This window comes from Diabrotica undecimpunctata, chromosome 4 (assembly GCF_040954645.1).
Source record: "Diabrotica undecimpunctata isolate CICGRU chromosome 4, icDiaUnde3, whole genome shotgun sequence".
In the NCBI taxonomy this organism is placed as follows: domain Eukaryota; kingdom Metazoa; phylum Arthropoda; class Insecta; order Coleoptera; family Chrysomelidae; genus Diabrotica; species Diabrotica undecimpunctata.
This window is the reverse complement of record NC_092806.1, coordinates 88,048,712-88,067,898: the sequence shown is the minus strand read 5'-3', so window position 1 is coordinate 88,067,898 and position 19,187 is coordinate 88,048,712. Positions and strand designations below refer to the sequence as shown.

The following is a 19,187-nucleotide window of genomic DNA, read 5'->3' as shown; positions in this document are numbered from 1 at the left end:
GACCAAAAACACTACAATGGCTGATCCGGATGATGAACAACTGTATTCAAATTATGGAGATACCCAAAGTCTAGAGACAAGCCAAAGTTGTTAACTTGCTTAAACCTGGCAAAAACTCCAACGACTACAAAAACTATCTGCCAATATCTTTATTTTGTCAGCTATTCAAAATACTTTTGCACAAGATCGTTAATATGATATCACCGATATTAGAATAAAAACTTAAATTAAAAGGCAAAAGTGGCTATAGATAGGGAAGATTATGTACATCACAAATACTAAATCAAAGACCAGTACGAAAAATATCGGGTATCAGGGGTGGTATTTTTCACTCTAAATGCCGCTTACGATACCTTAAATTACAGAATATTTCTCCAAAAATTATATGATATCCCCTTACATAACAAACTCACTTATATTGTCTTCCAATACCTACACAAGAGAAAATTTTTTGTATCACATAATGGTAAGAATAGCAGTTGAAGAACAGTCTTGCTTGGGGTAGCATAAAGGCACCTACACTGTATAACATATTTATTTTGAGATAACCTTCTATCGAGATATCATATTTAGTACACAAATAAGAGCAGAACTAAAATAATAAAAAAGCTTTATACAAGATATTGCAGAATATTGGATAAAATAAAAGTAGTTTTTATTAATCGGATGCTTACATAAAACGTACAAAGACATACTCACGTAAACAAAATATATTACGAAATTTCTGTAATTAAAAAAAACATCGAGTTCAGCATTGAACTAATAAAATTATATTAAATAAAAAAACATTTTTAAAAATGCAGAAAAAATAAAATTTTCTATGCAAGCGAACATTCCATTAAATAATAAGCACAAATCCTTTTGTATCTATATACCTGTTTTTTAAAGAACCAGTTACCTTTTAGTACGTAGTTATACCAGGTAATACGATATCCTCTGTTACACAGTGTAATGCGTATGACATTACACTGTCTGCAAACAGTAGATAAAAATAAGGAGCCCATATAAACCGTTTACGGTATATGTTGAAAATATACGGTATAATCGCACAGTTGCCAAACTCTCAGAGCTTACTTAAACCGATAAACGTATGGTTGAAATATACAATGAAGAAGATCTGAACGACCCCTATAATATATACACGTGAACTAAACGATATACATTTATGATACAGGGGTATTTACGGGCTCCAAAAAATTTTTACAAATTATTAAACTCTACATGTTGATGAATCGACAGAACCAATATTATGGAATGGTCAAGTGAGCTCCGTATTTCGGTATCCACTTGACCACGGAGCTCAATTGAACCTGCATTTTAACATGGGCGGAGTCCACTTTATGCCGTAGATATATATATATATATATATATATATATATATATATATATATATATATATATATATATATATATATATATATATATATATATATATATATATATATATATATAGTGTCAGTATAGAAGAATAGTATAGAAAAGTGTCAAAACAATCTTAACAATATGGCCGAACACGTGATGCCCTCTATATAAATTCTAACTCGATGGGTTATGCTAATCTCTGTGACTAGCCAACTTGGCAACGTTGGATTTGTCTGCTACATTTAGCCGCTCCTCTGCAATCGAGCTGCCCTCTACATTCAGTTTCAATCGCGAATAAATGGGTTTTGTATTCTTGTGTACTCTGGTGACGTAACTCAAGCATCCCCACCCCAGTCGGAAGAGCCAACCGTAGTAAGTCTACGAACCGTGGTCCTCGCTGTGTTTCTGTTTGATGTCGTCTGTTCTACATGGTACATGGTAGGTAGAATCGATGTGTGAGGTCCAATACTCTTTACTGGATTACCGCAAGGCCGAGGTAATCAACCAAAAAAGAAGATGTAGTTGGTGACTTTTCTAGTAACTTTCTTGAGTGTGAATCTGTCTTTTTAGTTTACTCCTGGTTAAAAAACAGAAATAAACAACGCGAATAATACAAATAATTTACTACAATATGTTAAATTGTAACAACTTAAATATTATATTTTAAATATACAGGGAAAATTTTATGGGTTTAGTATGCATTTCCACTATTTAGAATAATTCTTCTTTTTTCAATGGTAGAAATCCGCAATATTTGAGCTATTAATCAGACCTATTCTATAACTTTCACTAAATCGAATAGAAATGGCTTAGTCGAATCGGAATCTTTGAAAATCGTAATGTTCGACATCTACTGCTACTTAAATCGGTACTCTGTAAATCAAATAGAAGTACAGACAGATCGAAAACAACAATTCCGATCTCACTCGGTTTAGTATCGATGGCAACCTCGCAATTCGCTCGTGACGAGCGACAATTTGACAGTCTAACGTGGTCTAACTAACCTGAAATATTTGAAGGGCTCGGGTGAAGATAATGGTAAGTCACATTTCTACAAATGTTCAGAATTGGAACTTAAAAGTTTACCGATTGATTGCTCTCTTGCAATGACACTTGTCATAGCAGTATTTTTACATGTATACTCGTTAATCTTCTAACTAGCTTATTTTAACTTCACCGCTGAAAACGAATTTTAAATTTACGAGTAAAACGATACTTTGAATAAAAAACACTGTAGATACCATTTTTTACGTTTATTGAACTGCACATAGGATATAAAAATGAAACAAATATACTAAAAAATGTTATTAGAAATAAACACAAGAAACAATAATAGAAATAAGAAAAACATTACAGGGACTTTGCAAATAATGACCTGTAAAACTCGTGATAACCGTTGGGAATCCAATCCAAACACGAAAGTACATGTTCAAGTTTACTAGGTTCAATACCAAGCCGTGTAGCATATTTTTTCTAAAGATCTCGAATAAAATGTTCTTGTAGGATCCCAGTTCTTCCTCTTTTTTGAATTGGGTATGAATTAAACTCACCATTGTATGTATCAGCGATTTCGATTTGTTCAAAGTTCTCAGCAGAGAAGCGCATTCGCACAGCATTTCTAATACTACATGGATTAGCCGGTGTAGACTTGGGTTGTACAAAATAGTTTCTCATTTCAGACACTTTTAAAAAATCTTCTTGATGCATCTTGTAAACGATGAATGGATTTTTCTTTTGGCATGTTCTTAGTATGTTTTCCCACTCAGCTGATGGTAACATTGTGTGTCCGACCTGTGGAAAAATATGTATTATTTCCTTAAAATTTCCCAGAGCTAGTAAACGAAGCCACATTCCAACCAAAGACCAGTTTTTATTTTGGCTGATGCAGTTATCAGAGATAGCTATTAACGTATGTCCTTTAATATCGTGCATCTGGAAGTGTTTAAGCAGACAGCTTCCGATCTCGTCTGCACCTCTAGCAGCGGTTGACTCATCCCACAAATAAAAGTATCCCTGTGAGGGATACAACGAGTGTATACCCAGATTATAAGAAAACAGTTTCTTTTTATAAAATGTAGGATCAGTAGACAATTTGGGGGTTGGAAGTGCTTGTTGAAGGTCAAATGTTATTGCATATGTTTCATTGCTCTCTTGTGCCTTTTTTGTTGCATTTTTTATCGCGTCTTGTCCAGCTTTAGCCTTCCTGTGATGCAGTTCTTGCTTCAATTTTAACGCTTGAATTTGTTCGTCATTTCTTTGTATAGTAGCCTCTTTCATACTAACATAGATTGAATCACATATATGGCACGTATCGGATTTAGGTGATTTGAATTTAATATTAAAATCGTCAGTAAATACTCTTTGAAACTTATCAGCAGATACACATTCTTGATTTTGCGATAGACATTCAATTTTATAAACTTCATAGCACTTCTCTATTGTATAGTCCATTGTCATAAAATACGTATTACAGTTGTCATTTCGGGAATAGTGACTCTCATATTTTGGGAATCTTTCAATAAATTCTTTAAGAAATAGGATGTCCTCATTAGAATTTTTTTTTTTGTGATTTGCATGACTTCCTCTTCCATCCATTTTCGGCGTTAGTAAACCTTGTTTGATGTTTTTAGCAATATTCTCGATTCTACCCCTATTATGTTGTAGTCCATGAACATTTCGAAATGCTTTCTTACAAATTTGATACCTCGTGTTGCCTGTAGTTGTTATTAAATAATCTACAGTGTGACTCCTTCGGGAAGGCGACTCCTTTGGTTTGGTACTGCGGGCCTTTGCCTTAATCTGTATGCATCCAAATAAATACGCATTTTGGGTATTAAAATTATTTATCTCCCAAAACTTCTGAAAAATACTTTTCCTTTCGTCTGCTGATACTACCTCAAAACATTTTCTTTTGCACAAACAATCTTCTCCCATCGATTTTTGTGGTATAACGTTTTCCTTTCCTCTTTTACAAGTATATGATTGACCACTGTTCCGTTTGTTTTGTTGTTGCTGATCAATATTACATCCTCGTTTCCTCTTTCTTCCTCGAACAGGGTTTTGTCAGGTTCATCAGATACTGCAATAAGATTGTGGTTGGATAACGGTGTAGGCCATATCTTACGATGTTTCTGCAAAAGAGATTGTACATTTGTACAAACAGAACATTTTTAAGCGCAAGAAAATTTCGGGCCAATGCATTATAAATGCATTCATTTTTTCGAATCCTGAGAAAACTAATAAGTATTTTTGATAATTTAAACATTAATGAAAGATTACAGTATTACCGAGGGTCAAAAGTCCCTTAGAATAAGCGAAAAGTTTCTTCTGACTCAGATATTTAAAATTAAAATTCACACTAAATTTTCTCTTCTTTTTCACTACCGTAACTTATTAAAATACACATTGTAGAAGTTTTCAAGGACTTTCGGCCCTCGCTCGTAATGTAGTCTTTCATTCTGGGTTTAAATTTTTCAAAAATACTTATTAGTTTTGTGAATGTTCGAAAAAAATAAATGCATTTAAAAAGCATTAAATTGATGAAAACAATGGTAACTACTTGTGAATTGGTTATATTCGTTAGTCTCGTCATTATACGTAAAAAATGGTATCTACACAATTACCATTATTTTCAAGCTAAATCAAGTTGGAGACAAATATTCAAAAACTTACCTTTTTCTTGCCAATATCTTCGTTAAAACTGTAGTCTGGATCTTTATCGCTATCATCGCATTCTGAACTACCATTTGTGTCACATATTTCTTGCAAATTTCGCTTATTTTGTTCACACAAAGACGTAAACAACTTATTGTTCGCCGCCATGATGACAAATACCATTATATTCGTCACGACGACTGTCAGTTACCAGGATGTTAGGGTGCTACTGTAGCGTCATCTATTAAGATATCGATAAATCTTCACAAGGAATCTGTTTCTAGCTACATTTACCATTATTTCCATATAAAAAGTCGATTTCGCCAAAAATGTTAGATACCATTATCTTCACCCGAGCCCTTCATTTGTTTACGTTTTTTCGGTTTGGTTAATTTCATATTTACCAATTTGTTAGTGGTTTTTCACGTGCCCATAGTTATTTACCGTTAGATTTTTCAGTCGAGTACTATTGAAATGGCTACTCCAAGTAAAAAAAGACATCTCCGGAACAATTAAACCACATGGTGGAGTTTGTTACCCAAAATAAAATTTTAGTTAATGGGAAAACAAAACCCTCAGAGGCATCCAACAAAATAGTTGAGAAGTTGTGGGACGAACTCACATTAAATTTAAATAGTATGGGTTGTGGTCCCAGTAAAAATAAACAGCAGTGGAAAAAGGTAATTAGTTAGGTCTGTTTTTATAAATCCCATATTTTAATTTTTTTTTTGTTTTTAGACATTTATTGACTGGAAAAGCCACACAAAAAAAAAGGCCCGGGAGGCCATCCGATGCCAAAACAAAACAGGTGGGGGGTGATGCAGTGCCAAAAAAGTTGACACCTGCCAAAGAAAAATTAATGGCAGCAATTTCTTTCATATCAGTAACGGGAACAGATGTAGTTGAATTAGGCCTAAGTGAGGATATAATAGTGGAGGATCTTAGCCCAGCAACAAACATAGACGTATCATTGTTAGATGCCGAAGAGGATATTTTGGAAACAACTGCTACCAGCTACCATAAAGATGATACCAGCATTGTAGTACCACAAGTGATTCAAACACAAAAACAAGAACCAATGGGGTATGTGGCTTAACATACTCCATTGGTTCCACCCTACTCCAACTACAACATGGAAACTTCTGTTCAAAAAAAGACCATTAAAGGTAAGCTGCACAATAACCATACAGTTTAGTTAAGTAGAAAAGTTGTTACAAAATATTTTTTGCTTTTCAGATAAGTCATCTAATTTACAAAGGGCAGCGGAATACTATATGACAGGTCAAAAGCAGACTGCTGAAATTTTAAATAAACTGTTGGATACAGCAGCTAAGTCTGAGGGTGACAATCAGTTTAGAGAGAAGCAGCTGCATTTAAAAGAATTGGAACTGAATATATGCTTACTAGAAGCGAAAAATAAAGCAAAAGAATTGCAGTTAAAGGAAAGAGAGATCATAATTAAGGAACAAGAATTAAATCTTGAAGGTCTAGATATAGAAAATGATTCTGTCAATAAGCATTTTACAATGCAATTATAGATTAATATAATTTTTAATTAGTATCTATTTTTGTATTTTTTTTGTATATATTTAATTTTTTTATGTATAACAATAATTTTAAACTTTAAGGATTTCAATACCCTTAGTGTTTGGTTATAGGTTAATTAAAATAAAAACAACTACATATTTAATTTTTAACTTCCCGGTAATTAACATTTTACTGTTTAACTAGTCTGCAACTTTAGTAGTCTTTGTGTTGTGGCTGTATTGAATCTTTTTTCTAATGAATATATATGTCATTATTGGTTGTAAACTAGCTTTATAAATTCTTGACTTCATCTAAGTGTTAATATGTAGGTTTCGCTATAGTGTTATTAAAACATCCTGCCAGTCTATTTGCTTTTTGTATTTGATTTTTCACTTCTTTATCCAGGTCTCCATAGCTTGACACTGTAATTCAAAGGTATTTTGTTTCCATTACTTGTTCAATACCAATATCATCAGTTTCTATTTTACATCTGATTGGTTCTTGACTGATTACTATTGCTTTAGTTTTCTGAGATGAAATTGTCATATTGAATTATCTTGCTTTTATGTTGAATCTGTGGACTAATCTTTGCAGACTATCTTCATCATGGACTATCAGTATTGTGTCACCTAGGAGCATTTTTTACTCCTTTGTTTCCTGTTCTCTATCCTCTTCCTTTGTTGACGATTTTGAATATTTCATCTATGATTAAATTGAAGAGCATAGGACTCCATGAGTCTTCCTGACTTATTCCGCTGCCTATGTCTAGGATCTGTAAGTTGTTCATCTATTATGACTTCCTTTTGTTGTTTTGGTAGATGTTTCTAGGGAGTCTTTGCTATTATACAGAAGACGGATTACATTTTTGAGTCTTACTCTGTGAAAGTCAATCAGACATAGAAATGCTGGTTTATTATACTCTAGTGATTTCTCAGTAATTTGTTTTATGACGAATATTGCATCTGTACACTATCTTCCAGTATGAAAACTCTGTTGTTCATCTACTAAACTTATCCTCTGATTCATTAGTTCTTGTAGAATTCTAGTTGTAAGTTTTAGGGTAAAATTAAACAAGTTGATAACTCTGTAGTTTTTTGGCTGTTTTTTGAATAGTAGAATTAGTTTGCTCGTTCTCCATTCTTCTGGTATTTTATTGTTTTATGATTTTGTTAACTATTGTTTTGTCATTGCTGCTCCACACTATTTCAGTAATTACTTTGGTATTCTGTCCTTACCTGCAGCTTTTCAGGTGTTTTTCAAACTTTCTGTGTACTATATTAACAGCTTCATTTGTTGTAATTTCTGGTGTTTCCGGTTCTAGCGTCATTTGTTCTTTCTCTGCATAGAGCTTTTTTAGATAGTCAATCGATGTATCTTTTGCTATGTGTTTTCATTCCATTAGTTCCTTTTACCCTCTGTTCTTTGACCTCTTATAACGTGCCATATTTCCTTTTGCAGACCATATAAATCATGTTCCATTTCTTTCGAAAAGCTTTCCCAGTGATCATTTTTATTCTTCTTACAAGTGAATTTGTTTCATTTCTTATTGCCTTATAATTATTGTATACCTCTTGTGCCTTAGTGGACATGTATTTTAGGTGATCTTTTTTCTTTTCTTTCCATATTTCCTTCACTTCTATACAAAACCTTGGAGTTCTTCGCCTTGGGAGCGATTTAGTTTGAGGTGAGTTTTGCCCTATATCTGGCAGCTAAATGTTTGTTTATTGCGATTTGTAATGTATCAAATGGTTTTCTGTAAATAAAAGAATGTTTGATGTTGTGTTGTTTATTCATTTTTCAATAATATCTAGGATATAACGTTATATATTAATTAAAATAATTTCTTATTAATTGGTTTCGAATTCTGCGGCCAGCATCCAATCTATCATCTAGTGGCACTGTAACAAAAATAAAATTTCAATGTTGTCCACAATTTTTCTATCTATACATTTTGGTAGATTATTTTCAGTGTTTCAAATGATTATTGAAAAAGATATGCAAGACTTTATTATGCTAGGTCACTGCTTACTAGTTTAAATAAAATACAAATAGACTTACAATTATTTTCTGGTACATTTTCCTCCATGTCATTTATAATCTGATCTTCTTCTGCTTCAATATTGTGAGCAACAAGAATATTGTGTAATACACAGCAAGCATTTATTATTTCAGCAGCTTTAACAGGACTGTAGTGTAGAACTCTATGTTTTAACAGACAACGAAATCTCATTTTTAATACTCCATTGCACCGTTCAATACAGTTTCTTACTGAACTATGTGCAACAGTATATCGTCCTTCTGGAGTATTTTGTTGGGCACCTTCTATTGGTGTTAGTAACCATGGCTGTAAAGGATAGCCAGAATCACCTAGAAATTTAATGTGTAATATATTTAAGGCAACTGGACCAACCAACCAACCTAATAACCAGAATCCTCGTTCTCCATCATCATATGTTTGTTCCATATGATGAAAAATATTAGACATGGTCCATATAGCGGAGTCATGCGTGGATCCAGGATATCTTGAATTACAATTTAAAATTTTCAAATTTGAATCCCATATCTAAAAAATAAGTTGCTAGTGAAAGTTTAAAGTTAAAGTTTAAAACATACCAGTTGGCAATTTATACTGTGATATCCCTTTCTGTTGAGGTATGCAATATCTGGATGTACAGGGTGATCTAGAGGAGGTGCAACAATTGCAATGTGTGTGCAATCAATGCACCCTACTACTCCCGGGAAGTTAAATTTATTCATAAATCTAAAATTTTAAGCACATTTTAAAAAAGCCATATTAATAGGTTCAAAATTATTTACCCTCGTGTTAAGAAACGTTTTTCTTCTATCGTACTGGGAAACTTTATGTATCGCCGACCAATGTGATTTGACAGTATTTCACTTATACTGTTTATGCACCGACTAACCATTGGCTGGCTCATACCCAACAAAAAGTCTTGACCAACAGCTTTTTGATAATCTCCTTGGGCATAAAAATGTAAAGCGCATAAAACCTGAAAATACCTTATTTAAAATTATGAAACTATGTATTTTAGTGTGTTTTTAAATTTATTTGAGATTGATTTACCTTCAAATAATTTGGCACAGCTGTTATTCTGATCTGTCCAGCCAAAAAAGGTTCTATTTCATTAATAAGGTCCATGGCTATTTCCTTTGGTAGACGGTACAGACCTTTAAATATTTGTTCAGGGATTTCAAAGGGATTACTTGCATGCCTAAGGGTGCGCCTCTGAAGGTTGAATATTTGGCTAAAAAGACAGAAAACAGTTACCTATATAAGAAACTAAGTATAAAAAGAATTTGAACAAAACGGTTATATATATCACATTTTGTAGCGCGTTAAATGTGCTACTTACCTTTGCAATTCTTCCCCAATTTCAATTCCAAGATCGATGCCGAAATTTAATTGTAAATCCATAATGAAACTCAATTTTAATTCAAATATAAAAATAAAATTTGAAGTTTTAGCAAATCAAATTTCGATATCGAAAAGTCATTTCGACAGAATAAACGCTGTCGAAATCAATTTCGATTTACGATTTCGATTGTAGAAATGAAAAAAGTTATGAAATATCATTTAGGATCATTTCTATTCGACTTGACAATTTCGATTCGATTTTACTCATTTCTATCATCGAAATGAGTTACGGAATAGGTCTGAATGCTGAGAGATGTAGGAATTTTTGTGTTGCAGAGTTGCAGGTTTCCGACTATGAATCTGTCAAAATATGCCCGAGCTAAACGAAGAATAAATGGACCTTAGACCTTCATAGTCATATGTGATATTACTCATATTATTCTTTGGTCGTAGTATCACAGATCACCTACCCTACCATAGATAGTAATAGCAAAGAATATAGACGCTTATATTCTTTGGTAATAGTACATAAAAAAGTGAGATCCGGTGAAACAATGCACATTAAGAAATGGATGTAATAAATGCAATAAAGAACTTTAACACTGATTTTGGATTAATAAATAAATCAACATGGTTAGTCAATTTGGTGTTACAGTTTCAGGAAACTTATCCAGTAAGTTATGTTTTTTTGTATTCTGTGATTATATACACTATTTTACCTTGAATTTAGCAAAATTTGCTGCGTGTATGAGGTTTATGAGTCTGGTAGGTCTTAAGTCGTCAACAAGATTATTCAATTAATCTTTAAATATTGTCATTTTCTTCCAGTTAATTTTTAATATATTTCATGCTTTCTATTAATTTATCTAATTTTATACCTATCCCATTTCAACAAGTGGAGCAAAAAGATAATCTTTTTTTACTGATTTCAGCTAGTGAGATACGGCTCAAAATTTCATAGTTGCTGTCATCTTAAAAATCTTATAATATTCGAATAATATTATATAATTTTATACATTTCCTTTGTTCTTACAATTATTGCCCAAAAATTAAAATAATTATCCACCAGAATTTTACAACCCTCTAATTAAAAAATAAGTTGCATTATCAAAAATCAATCTAATTCTGATACCAATCCAAAACAAACCCCAACTATACCTAGCAATAATAATAGTAATGTCACTGATTCAAACAAATATATATCCTTACCATACATTAATCATTTCATCTGATTCTGATACCAATCCAAAACAAACCCAAACTATACCTAGCAATAATAATAATAGTAATGTCACTGACTCAAACAAATATATATCCTTACCATACATTAATCGTTTCTCCAAACAAATGTCAAAAATGTTGGCAAAATATAACATCAATGTAGGACATAAGTTGTTAAAAAACATCAGGAAAATATTTTTTAAAATTTAAACCCAATGTTATTAAAGATCATCAATTGGATGTTGTTTATAAAGTAAATTGTAAAGACTGTAATTCAACAATACTGGTCAATCACACCAATATCTACATAGAAGGGTTTTTGCACACAAACAGTGTAGAAACCAACAAATTAAACACTACAGCCTTAGCTAAGCATTCTCTTAAAAATAACCATTCTTTTGATTTTGCAAATGTACAGATTTTAGAAAAAGTACGGAACTACAACAAAAGATGTATGTTAGAGATGATTCATAAAAAGAGACCAAAATTGTATCAAAATAAGACTAATATAAAAGGTCTGTGCAATATATATATATATATATATATATATATATATATATATATATATATATATATATATATATATATATATATAATAACTTAATAAAATGAGTTGTTTGTAAATACACCATTGGCAGATATTTTAAATAAGATCCTGAACCAGTCATATTTTTAAATGTCAGCCATGTAGTTTTATGGTAAAATATTACTTTTAGATTCCATCACAAACAAGTAAATAGTGCACACATAAATATGAATTATATTATGTAATTTTTATATAATTAACCCTTTCAGTCACCCTGTTCATTTAAACAAACATCAACTTTTAATAAGTGCCAATAATAGCTAATTCCTATTTTTTATGTTGAATCACCATCAAACTCTAAACCAACATCTTACCTGTACATTGTATTAGTCATATTGTCACGCTTGTTACAAATAGCTTAGTTTTGTTAATAAATCCTACATGGTAACACACATTTTTGGGTTAGTTGCAATTTGTGATATTTCCTTTGTGTTTAAACTTATTAGGTAAGTTAAAATCTGATTTTAAAATTATTTTATAGTTACTTAATTGTTAATTTTTAGATGTATGCACAAAAGCATAAAAAATAGTAGAGACTTCATATACAAAAAACCATGTGTTATTTTAAATGAACATAGTGACTCAAAGGGTATTTAATTTTCAGAATTCTTTCTTCAAAAACATGTCTAGAAAGCCACTAAGTGAAGCTGAACTCCTTGTAATTATCAATAATATTCAGATATCGAAGTTATGAGCATTGATGGGGAAGGTGATGAATTACAGAAGTCACAGGATACCTCAGATGTTGATAATTCTGGTTTAGAAGGTAAGCAATATTGATCAAGTAATACTATGTTAGATGATATAAATAAATTTTAGGTAATGATGAAAGATTCAAAGATCACAAATCTGACACTGAAGAACAAAATAAAGTAGGTGAAGATGAATTGGTTGGAGGTGCTGAAGAAGAGAATGATAAAACAAATGTATGTAACTATAGATCTAAGGCATAAATAAAACAATACTGTGAAGCAAATGGTCTCACTTACAAAGAAAATATAGAGTGGATGAAAAATGTACAATATTTAACACCACCATTACCTTGGTATAAACCTATTCATACTGAAATAGTTGAGATTGTATCCCCAATCAAATATTTTTGCAACTATTTTAATAATGACCTATCTAATACCATGGTCGAAATCTATAGTCCTACAAATCTGTTAGAAATGAAAATATTTATCGGAATTCATATTATGATGGATAACTTGCATTATCCCAGGACTTGATTCTATTGGAATTTCAAATTAGGAATCCCAATTACCAGAGAAAATTTGAATGTAAATAGATTTTACAAATTACAACAAAATTTACATTTTGTTAACAATTTGCAGCCAGACCAAAACAACCAAGATAGTTTGTGGAAAGTAAGACTGTTGTATAATGCAATAAAGTCGAGATGTAATACATTAGATCTTGAGGCCAATTTGTGTATAGATGAACAGATGATTCTTTTCAAATTGTGTGCTTTTTGTGGAAAATAAGGATTACTTTATTATTTTATTATTTATCAAGGAGAAACTACTGAAGTAAATAAAGAAAATGTCAGTATATTTGGGACTGGTGCAGCTACAGTACCTAATTAAATTATGTGACAGAATAAACATAGATTATGTAAAACTTTATTATGATAACTATTTTTCGAGTTACAATCTCCTTCAATATCTCAAAAGTAGGAACATATATGCAGCAAGTACAGCTAGAGTTAACTGTTTTCAAAGTCCTCCCTTTACATCTAACCAAATATTAAAAAAGCAGCCTAAAGGTACTTCTGAGGAAGTTCTTAGTAAAGATGGTATAATTCTTAGAAAATGGTATGATAACAAACCAGTGGTTATGTCGTCGAATTTTGTAAGTGTTGGTCAACAACTGATCAATGTAAGAGATGGGACAAATATGCTAAAGAATACATTCACATAGCTCGACCAGAAGTTGTAAAATTATATAATGAATGTATGGGCAGAGTTGACAAACTAGACTTCCTCATATCTATTTATAGAACATTTATAAGAAGTAAAAAGTGGACACTTGGAATTTTCACCCATGCGGTAGATATAGCCTGTGTAAATTCCTGGTTAGAATACAAAAAACAATCCAGAATAATGAATATTCCCAAAAACAAATTGTTGGATTTGATTAGTTTCAGAATGTACATTGCAGAAGCCCTTATATATACAGGGATACCAATAAAAAAAGGGTAGGACATCCATCAACCACTAATGGATCTTGTACACCACCATTCGCCAAAAAATTGAACATGGAGCAAAGGCCATTAAGAGAAGTTCGTTTTGATGGCGTGGATCATTTGCCCATATTTGACTAGATCAAGCAAGGTGCAAGATGTAAAAATAGAACCTATCTGGAAAAGACACACATTAGTTGTAGTAAATGCAAAATTCATTTATTTATTGTTCGTGAACACAATTGTTTTGTTGATTTTCATTCAAAATAAATATGTTTCTTATGATTTTTTTTTACATGACCATGGTCGTTTTAATGAACATTAATGTTTTTTGAAAAAAATTGGGTTAATGGGCAAAATTTGTTGTTTATAAATCATATAACTCAACCTCCAAGTTTAAAATTTTTATCTTTACAAACAAAAACTCATGACTGAAAGGGTTAAAGTGCTTATTGAAAATAGCAAATAGACAAAACATTTAAAAGCCACAATTAAGTGTTTTATTTATAATAGACCAACAAACCTAGGAATTCAAATTTCTTTTTAAACATTCAAGGTCAGGAAATAACAAACATATTCTACACTTGAGTGCAAAATAATTGACTCAAAATTATTTTGCGAAAGTATGTCTCCTATTTCAATCTAAAAAGTGTAAATTTAAAAATATTTAGTGTACAATCATTAACCTCATTATTGAGTTTTAAAAAAAAATTGTTTTTTGGTGAATTGGATGACGCATTACAAATAAATACAGTGGAACCTCGATTATCCGTCAGGGCACCGGACCAAGGGTATGACGGATAATCGAAAAGACGGTTAACAGATTAACAGAACATTAAAAAAAAATTAGAGTATAACTCTCAAATTTTATTTGTATGTTTTGTTTGACAATATAAGAGTGAGTACAGTCGAATCAATTTGATTTAAAATACTCCGAAATCTATGTTTGTTTTATTGTTACTTTACATTTTACAACGTCTTCTACATCTAGCAAATCTACCTTATTTGCTTCTTCTTGTCGAAAATATCACTTGATGAATTGTTGTATGTGCGATGCAGCTTCTCTAGCTTCTTTACGCAAATCTTTGTGAGTTGCAATAGCAACATCAACGTCGCCACCATCAAAGTCTCTGTCAGCTTCTGAATCAGTTTCGTCCGCCTCTGTTGCCATTTCAACGATTTTATTATCTGTCAGCAATCGATAGCCGTTTGCGCCCTCATCTTTAGACAACGAAAACAAAACAGTTGATTCAGCCATAACTTTATTTGTTACCGCATCACGGGGGCATTTTCATCTTGAGTTGATTCAGGCCATAATTTATTCCACGCTCTTTTCAGAGTTACTTCCGAAACATCAGCCCAAGCATCCACAGTATTGTCGACTGCGTTTTTTAAATTGTATGCTTTCCAGTATTCTGGCAAAGAATATTCCTCTTTCATAACTAGGTTTTGAATAAATTTTTTTCTGTATCTTCTTTTGAATGTTTTAATGACCGACTGATCCATTGGCTGTATCAATCATGTTGTGTTCGCAGGCAGAAAAGAGCACGTGATATTTTCATCGTCACCTAGGAGCATACCGGGTTCAGGATAGGCAGGTGCATTGGCCAAAATGAGGATCGCCATTGGTGGCAAATTTGTTGCTTACAAGTATTGTCGAACATCCATTATAAAAACTTTAAAAACAAGACGTTAGAAAAATAGATAAACAAATTTTGGTTTGCAGTACATACCTCTTTGAACCAGTCAGCGAATATTTCCTAGGACATCCATGCATTATGTTGTGCGTAGTAGTTAACGGAAAGCGCGTTCATATTAATGCCCTTGTAAAAACGTGGTCACCACTTGCATTTGAACATATCACTGCTGTGTTTCGTTGCTTTTGCGTTATAAATCCTGGTTTATATTTTTTAGACAGTGCAGCGAGTGTTTTCGTTGGCAATGCTTTGTAGTTTAAACCAGTTTCATCCGCATTGAAGACTCGATCGCGTGTCAAACCATATTCATCGATCATATCTTGAAACTTTCTTTTATATTCGTCAACGACTTCATTACTTGCGGCGCTCAAGTTTTCAACTTCGCTTTTCAGTTCATATATACCGTGGCGATTTTTGCTTTTCCAACCAACCGCTGCTTCCTTTGAATGAAGGATCGTTATTCAATTTTATGTTGAAAAACAACGCTTTTTCGGTAACAATTGGTCCAGATAAAGGAACACCTTCGCTTCTTTTTTGAACGAGCCACAAATACAGAGTGTTGTGTTGTGCCGTGTCGAGTGATTCATTTGTTGCTTTTTGTCATTGTCTATGTTTCATCCGGCCATCCAACGATTCCATTTGCAAAGCATACTTTTCAATTCCTTCAGCATTTTGCTTCAAATCATTGATTGTTGTTCTCGGAACATCATACTTGTTGCTCAATGCGACTAAGTGACACAATCAATGTTCGAATTTGAATCAAACTGAATTATGTTGACACACAGATAATAACTGTAATAATTACTGTGCTCTGCGTTTTTATTTTCGGCTTGCGATTCTAAAAATGAAACTCTAAAAGCACTGTATCATTTATCCTATTACCTATTTAAATTAAAATTTAGTCCAGAGCCCTAAATAAGAACAATAATTATTTACATAAAAAAATGCAGTGGTGGCATAACTTCACGTGTACATTTCAACGAATTTCGTTTGGCTTATCGCAATGCTTAAACAAAATGAATTGATGACTAAATTTTTACTTATGTTGTCAATATAACTTATGTATGGACCCTGACGGTTAACAGAGGTGACGGTTAATAGAGAGACGGATAATCGAGGTTCCACTGTAATGCAAAACTTAGAGAGGAGGTCAGAATTTAACTCATTAAAATCTACACGCACCGACTTAACGCGTTCGGTTAACATCGTACGCATCAATTTCCATAGCAACCAACTAATACATCAGTCACTTACGTTCGCAACTGCATTACAAACGAATACCACACCCATCAACGCAACCGATGCATTGCTAAATGGCGTGCCCTCCAAGTAAAGACTTGGCCGGACCCTGAGCTTCCTGGCCTTTCGGCATACGCTCTTAGTGAAACCTCTGCCCCTACGAGTCCGACACCAAAGTGAAGGTGCCACGCGGCGCGTACCAAAAACGCCCCGTGGATCCCCCCGTGGGGGTACCCCGTGGGGTTACCACGACACGTCTACTATACGCGACCCGTGGGGGCTCCACCTTCCCCGTAGTACCTGTGTTGTGAGTACCTTGCCTACCCGTTACTCCCACACTACGGGCGGGCAGGTTCGGCAGGCGGAGGAATTTCCACCTCACACGTAGGCAGGTCGCCGCCGAGGATCTCTCCTCTACCACTCTTGAATCTCCCGGTGGGTACGTGCCGGGAGACCTACACCACTCCTGACCGCCGTCAGGAGAGGTATATCCACACCCCTCCTGACCGAGGTCAGGAGAGGTATTTACGGGCCCAGCTCGTTCAACCTCACCAGGCTCTTTTGGAATGGGAGTAGAGTGGTCCCACGAGTAGTCTCGTCTCGGATACTAGGAATGTAGACCGGTGACCGTGTCGCCGAAGCGACCGTGTGCGTTTCTACCAACCCGACACCTCAAACGACGGCTCTCCACCTCCCTATTCCTACCCATTAGTCGCCTCTTACGACAGGCAGGGCTTTCTGACCCCGGCCGTATTCTTATCTCCGCGAGCCGGACGGAGGCGCAACCGATGCAGTAGCATTATTGAGAGGCCCTGAGCCAGAGGGCCGTGGCAAATCGACTAAATTTAAGCCAATCTGCTGTGTCCCGAGTGTATTGTCGGTATCAAGATTCTGCTGATTATATCCGTCGACAAGGAGGAGGCCTTAAACAAATAACAACGGAGAGAGATGGTCGATTTCTCAGGGATTTCGATACAAGAAATCGAGTTGAGTGGTGCTAAACTTAAAAAGAGCTTAGAGAGGTCCGAGGTGTGGTGACCAGCGTTTGGACAGTCAGAAGAAGACTAAAGGCAGCCGACCTGACACCAAAAAGGGCAGCTATGGGTCCCAACCTAACTGCAGCCCAGAAGCAAAGTGGCAATGTGGTTTCATACGCGGGATTTATTGGTGATGCCTTTATTTTAATGCACGATGGCATATCGCACGAGTCACCACCACCTATCTATCTGAGATCGGTATATCTACAATAAATTGGCCTGCGTTAAGCCCTGACATAAATCCAATAGAGCATGTTTGGAATGAGCTTAAACGAAGAGTCTGGGACAGAAATCATGCACCAAGGAGCATAATAGAATTAATCATCATCAATCAAAATTAGAAAAGTCATCCGATCAATGCGAAATCGATTGGAAAGTGTAATTAGGAGTAGGGGTGGTAATATTAAATGCTGAATAATTAAGAAATTCATGTTGTAATTGATGATTTCTCTGTTCATAACGTCTTTATTGCGCTAATTCCAATGATGAATATTTAGGAAACTCTGTTTGCATTGCATATTGTTTTTATAATGCGTCTTCCAAATAATATAATAGCAGTTTTTGTAAGTTCAATAATAAAGTTATTGTTTGCACATTATATTTTTTTATTTTCATACTCTTTACATTGAAACAGAAGGTGTAATATCTGTGTATATATATATATATATATATATATATATATATATATATATATATATATATATATATATATCATCATCATCATCATGTCATGGACATATATATACATATATATATATATATATATATATATATATATATATATATATATATATATATATATATCATCATCATCATGTCATGGACATATATATACATATACATATATATATATATATATATATATATATATATATATATATATATATATATATATATATATATATATATATATATATATATATATGTATATATATGTCCCACTATTATATTAGAGCGTCCGATTTTAAAAAGCAGTAAGAACAACTTCTTATCTCTTATCCAAGTAATATACTGCAATATGAGAATAATAGATTTAAAAAAATGTTTTAAAAGAAAATAATGATACATATCTGTATAATTTAATAATCAATGGAGCGTCCCTCAGATTACCAGCTAATAAGACTTCCTAGTGTATATAAAAATCAACCATCTTACTGCTATCAGAGTGTCCCTATATACAGTTTGCATACATTTAATACAGGATAGAACATCCTGCGATGTTGCCACTAGGTAACTTCAGTATCGTAACATATTTTATGTTTTTAGCTCTGGTAGAAATATTTTTGAAACAATGTTTAACATATAT

At 33.2% G+C, this 19,187-nt stretch overlaps 3 protein-coding genes across 3 annotated transcripts in view; 2 read left to right on the top strand and 1 right to left on the bottom strand.

Moving 5' to 3' along the window:
• Nucleotides 1-2,472: 2,472 nt before the first annotated feature.
• LOC140438303 (uncharacterized) lies at nucleotides 2,473-5,367 on the bottom strand. Its single transcript, XM_072527989.1, has 2 exons — nucleotides 5,035-5,367; nucleotides 2,473-4,493 (listed from the first exon to the last, which is right to left on the bottom strand). Exons 1-2 carry the CDS (start codon nucleotides 5,197-5,199, stop codon nucleotides 4,254-4,256), a joined length of 405 nt encoding a protein of 134 aa, XP_072384090.1. The 5' UTR covers nucleotides 5,200-5,367; the 3' UTR covers nucleotides 2,473-4,253.
• Nucleotides 5,368-5,430: 63 nt separating this feature from the next.
• On the top strand, nucleotides 5,431-8,284 carry LOC140439747 (uncharacterized). The gene is made up of 3 exons (XM_072529877.1): nucleotides 5,431-5,696; nucleotides 5,755-6,182; nucleotides 6,253-8,284. Exons 2-3 carry the CDS (start codon nucleotides 6,149-6,151, stop codon nucleotides 6,552-6,554), a joined length of 336 nt encoding a protein of 111 aa, XP_072385978.1. The 5' UTR covers nucleotides 5,431-5,696; nucleotides 5,755-6,148; the 3' UTR covers nucleotides 6,555-8,284.
• Nucleotides 8,285-10,278: 1,994 nt separating this feature from the next.
• Nucleotides 10,279-19,187, top strand: part of sws (patatin like phospholipase domain containing sws) — a 1,321,526-nt gene continuing 1,312,617 nt past the window's right edge. The window contains exon 1 of the mRNA XM_072529876.1: nucleotides 10,279-10,592. Coding sequence (XP_072385977.1) covers nucleotides 10,488-10,592 — 105 coding nt within the window. The 5' untranslated portion in view covers nucleotides 10,279-10,487. The remainder of the gene's footprint in view (nucleotides 10,593-19,187) is intronic.

Excerpts from the sequence above, each read along its gene's own strand:
- LOC140438303 (XM_072527989.1), bottom strand. The coding sequence starts at position 5,199 with ATGGTATTTGTCATCATGGCGGCGAACAATAAGTTGTTTACGTCTTTG. Across the intron at positions 4,494-5,034 it reads AAGATATTGGCAAGAAAAAG|AAACATCGTAAGATATGGCC; the intron begins GTAAGTTTTTGA and ends TCTCTTTTGCAG.
- LOC140439747 (XM_072529877.1), top strand. The coding sequence starts at position 6,149 with ATGGAAACTTCTGTTCAAAAAAAGACCATTAAAG. Across the intron at positions 6,183-6,252 it reads TCAAAAAAAGACCATTAAAG|ATAAGTCATCTAATTTACAA; the intron begins GTAAGCTGCACA and ends TTTGCTTTTCAG.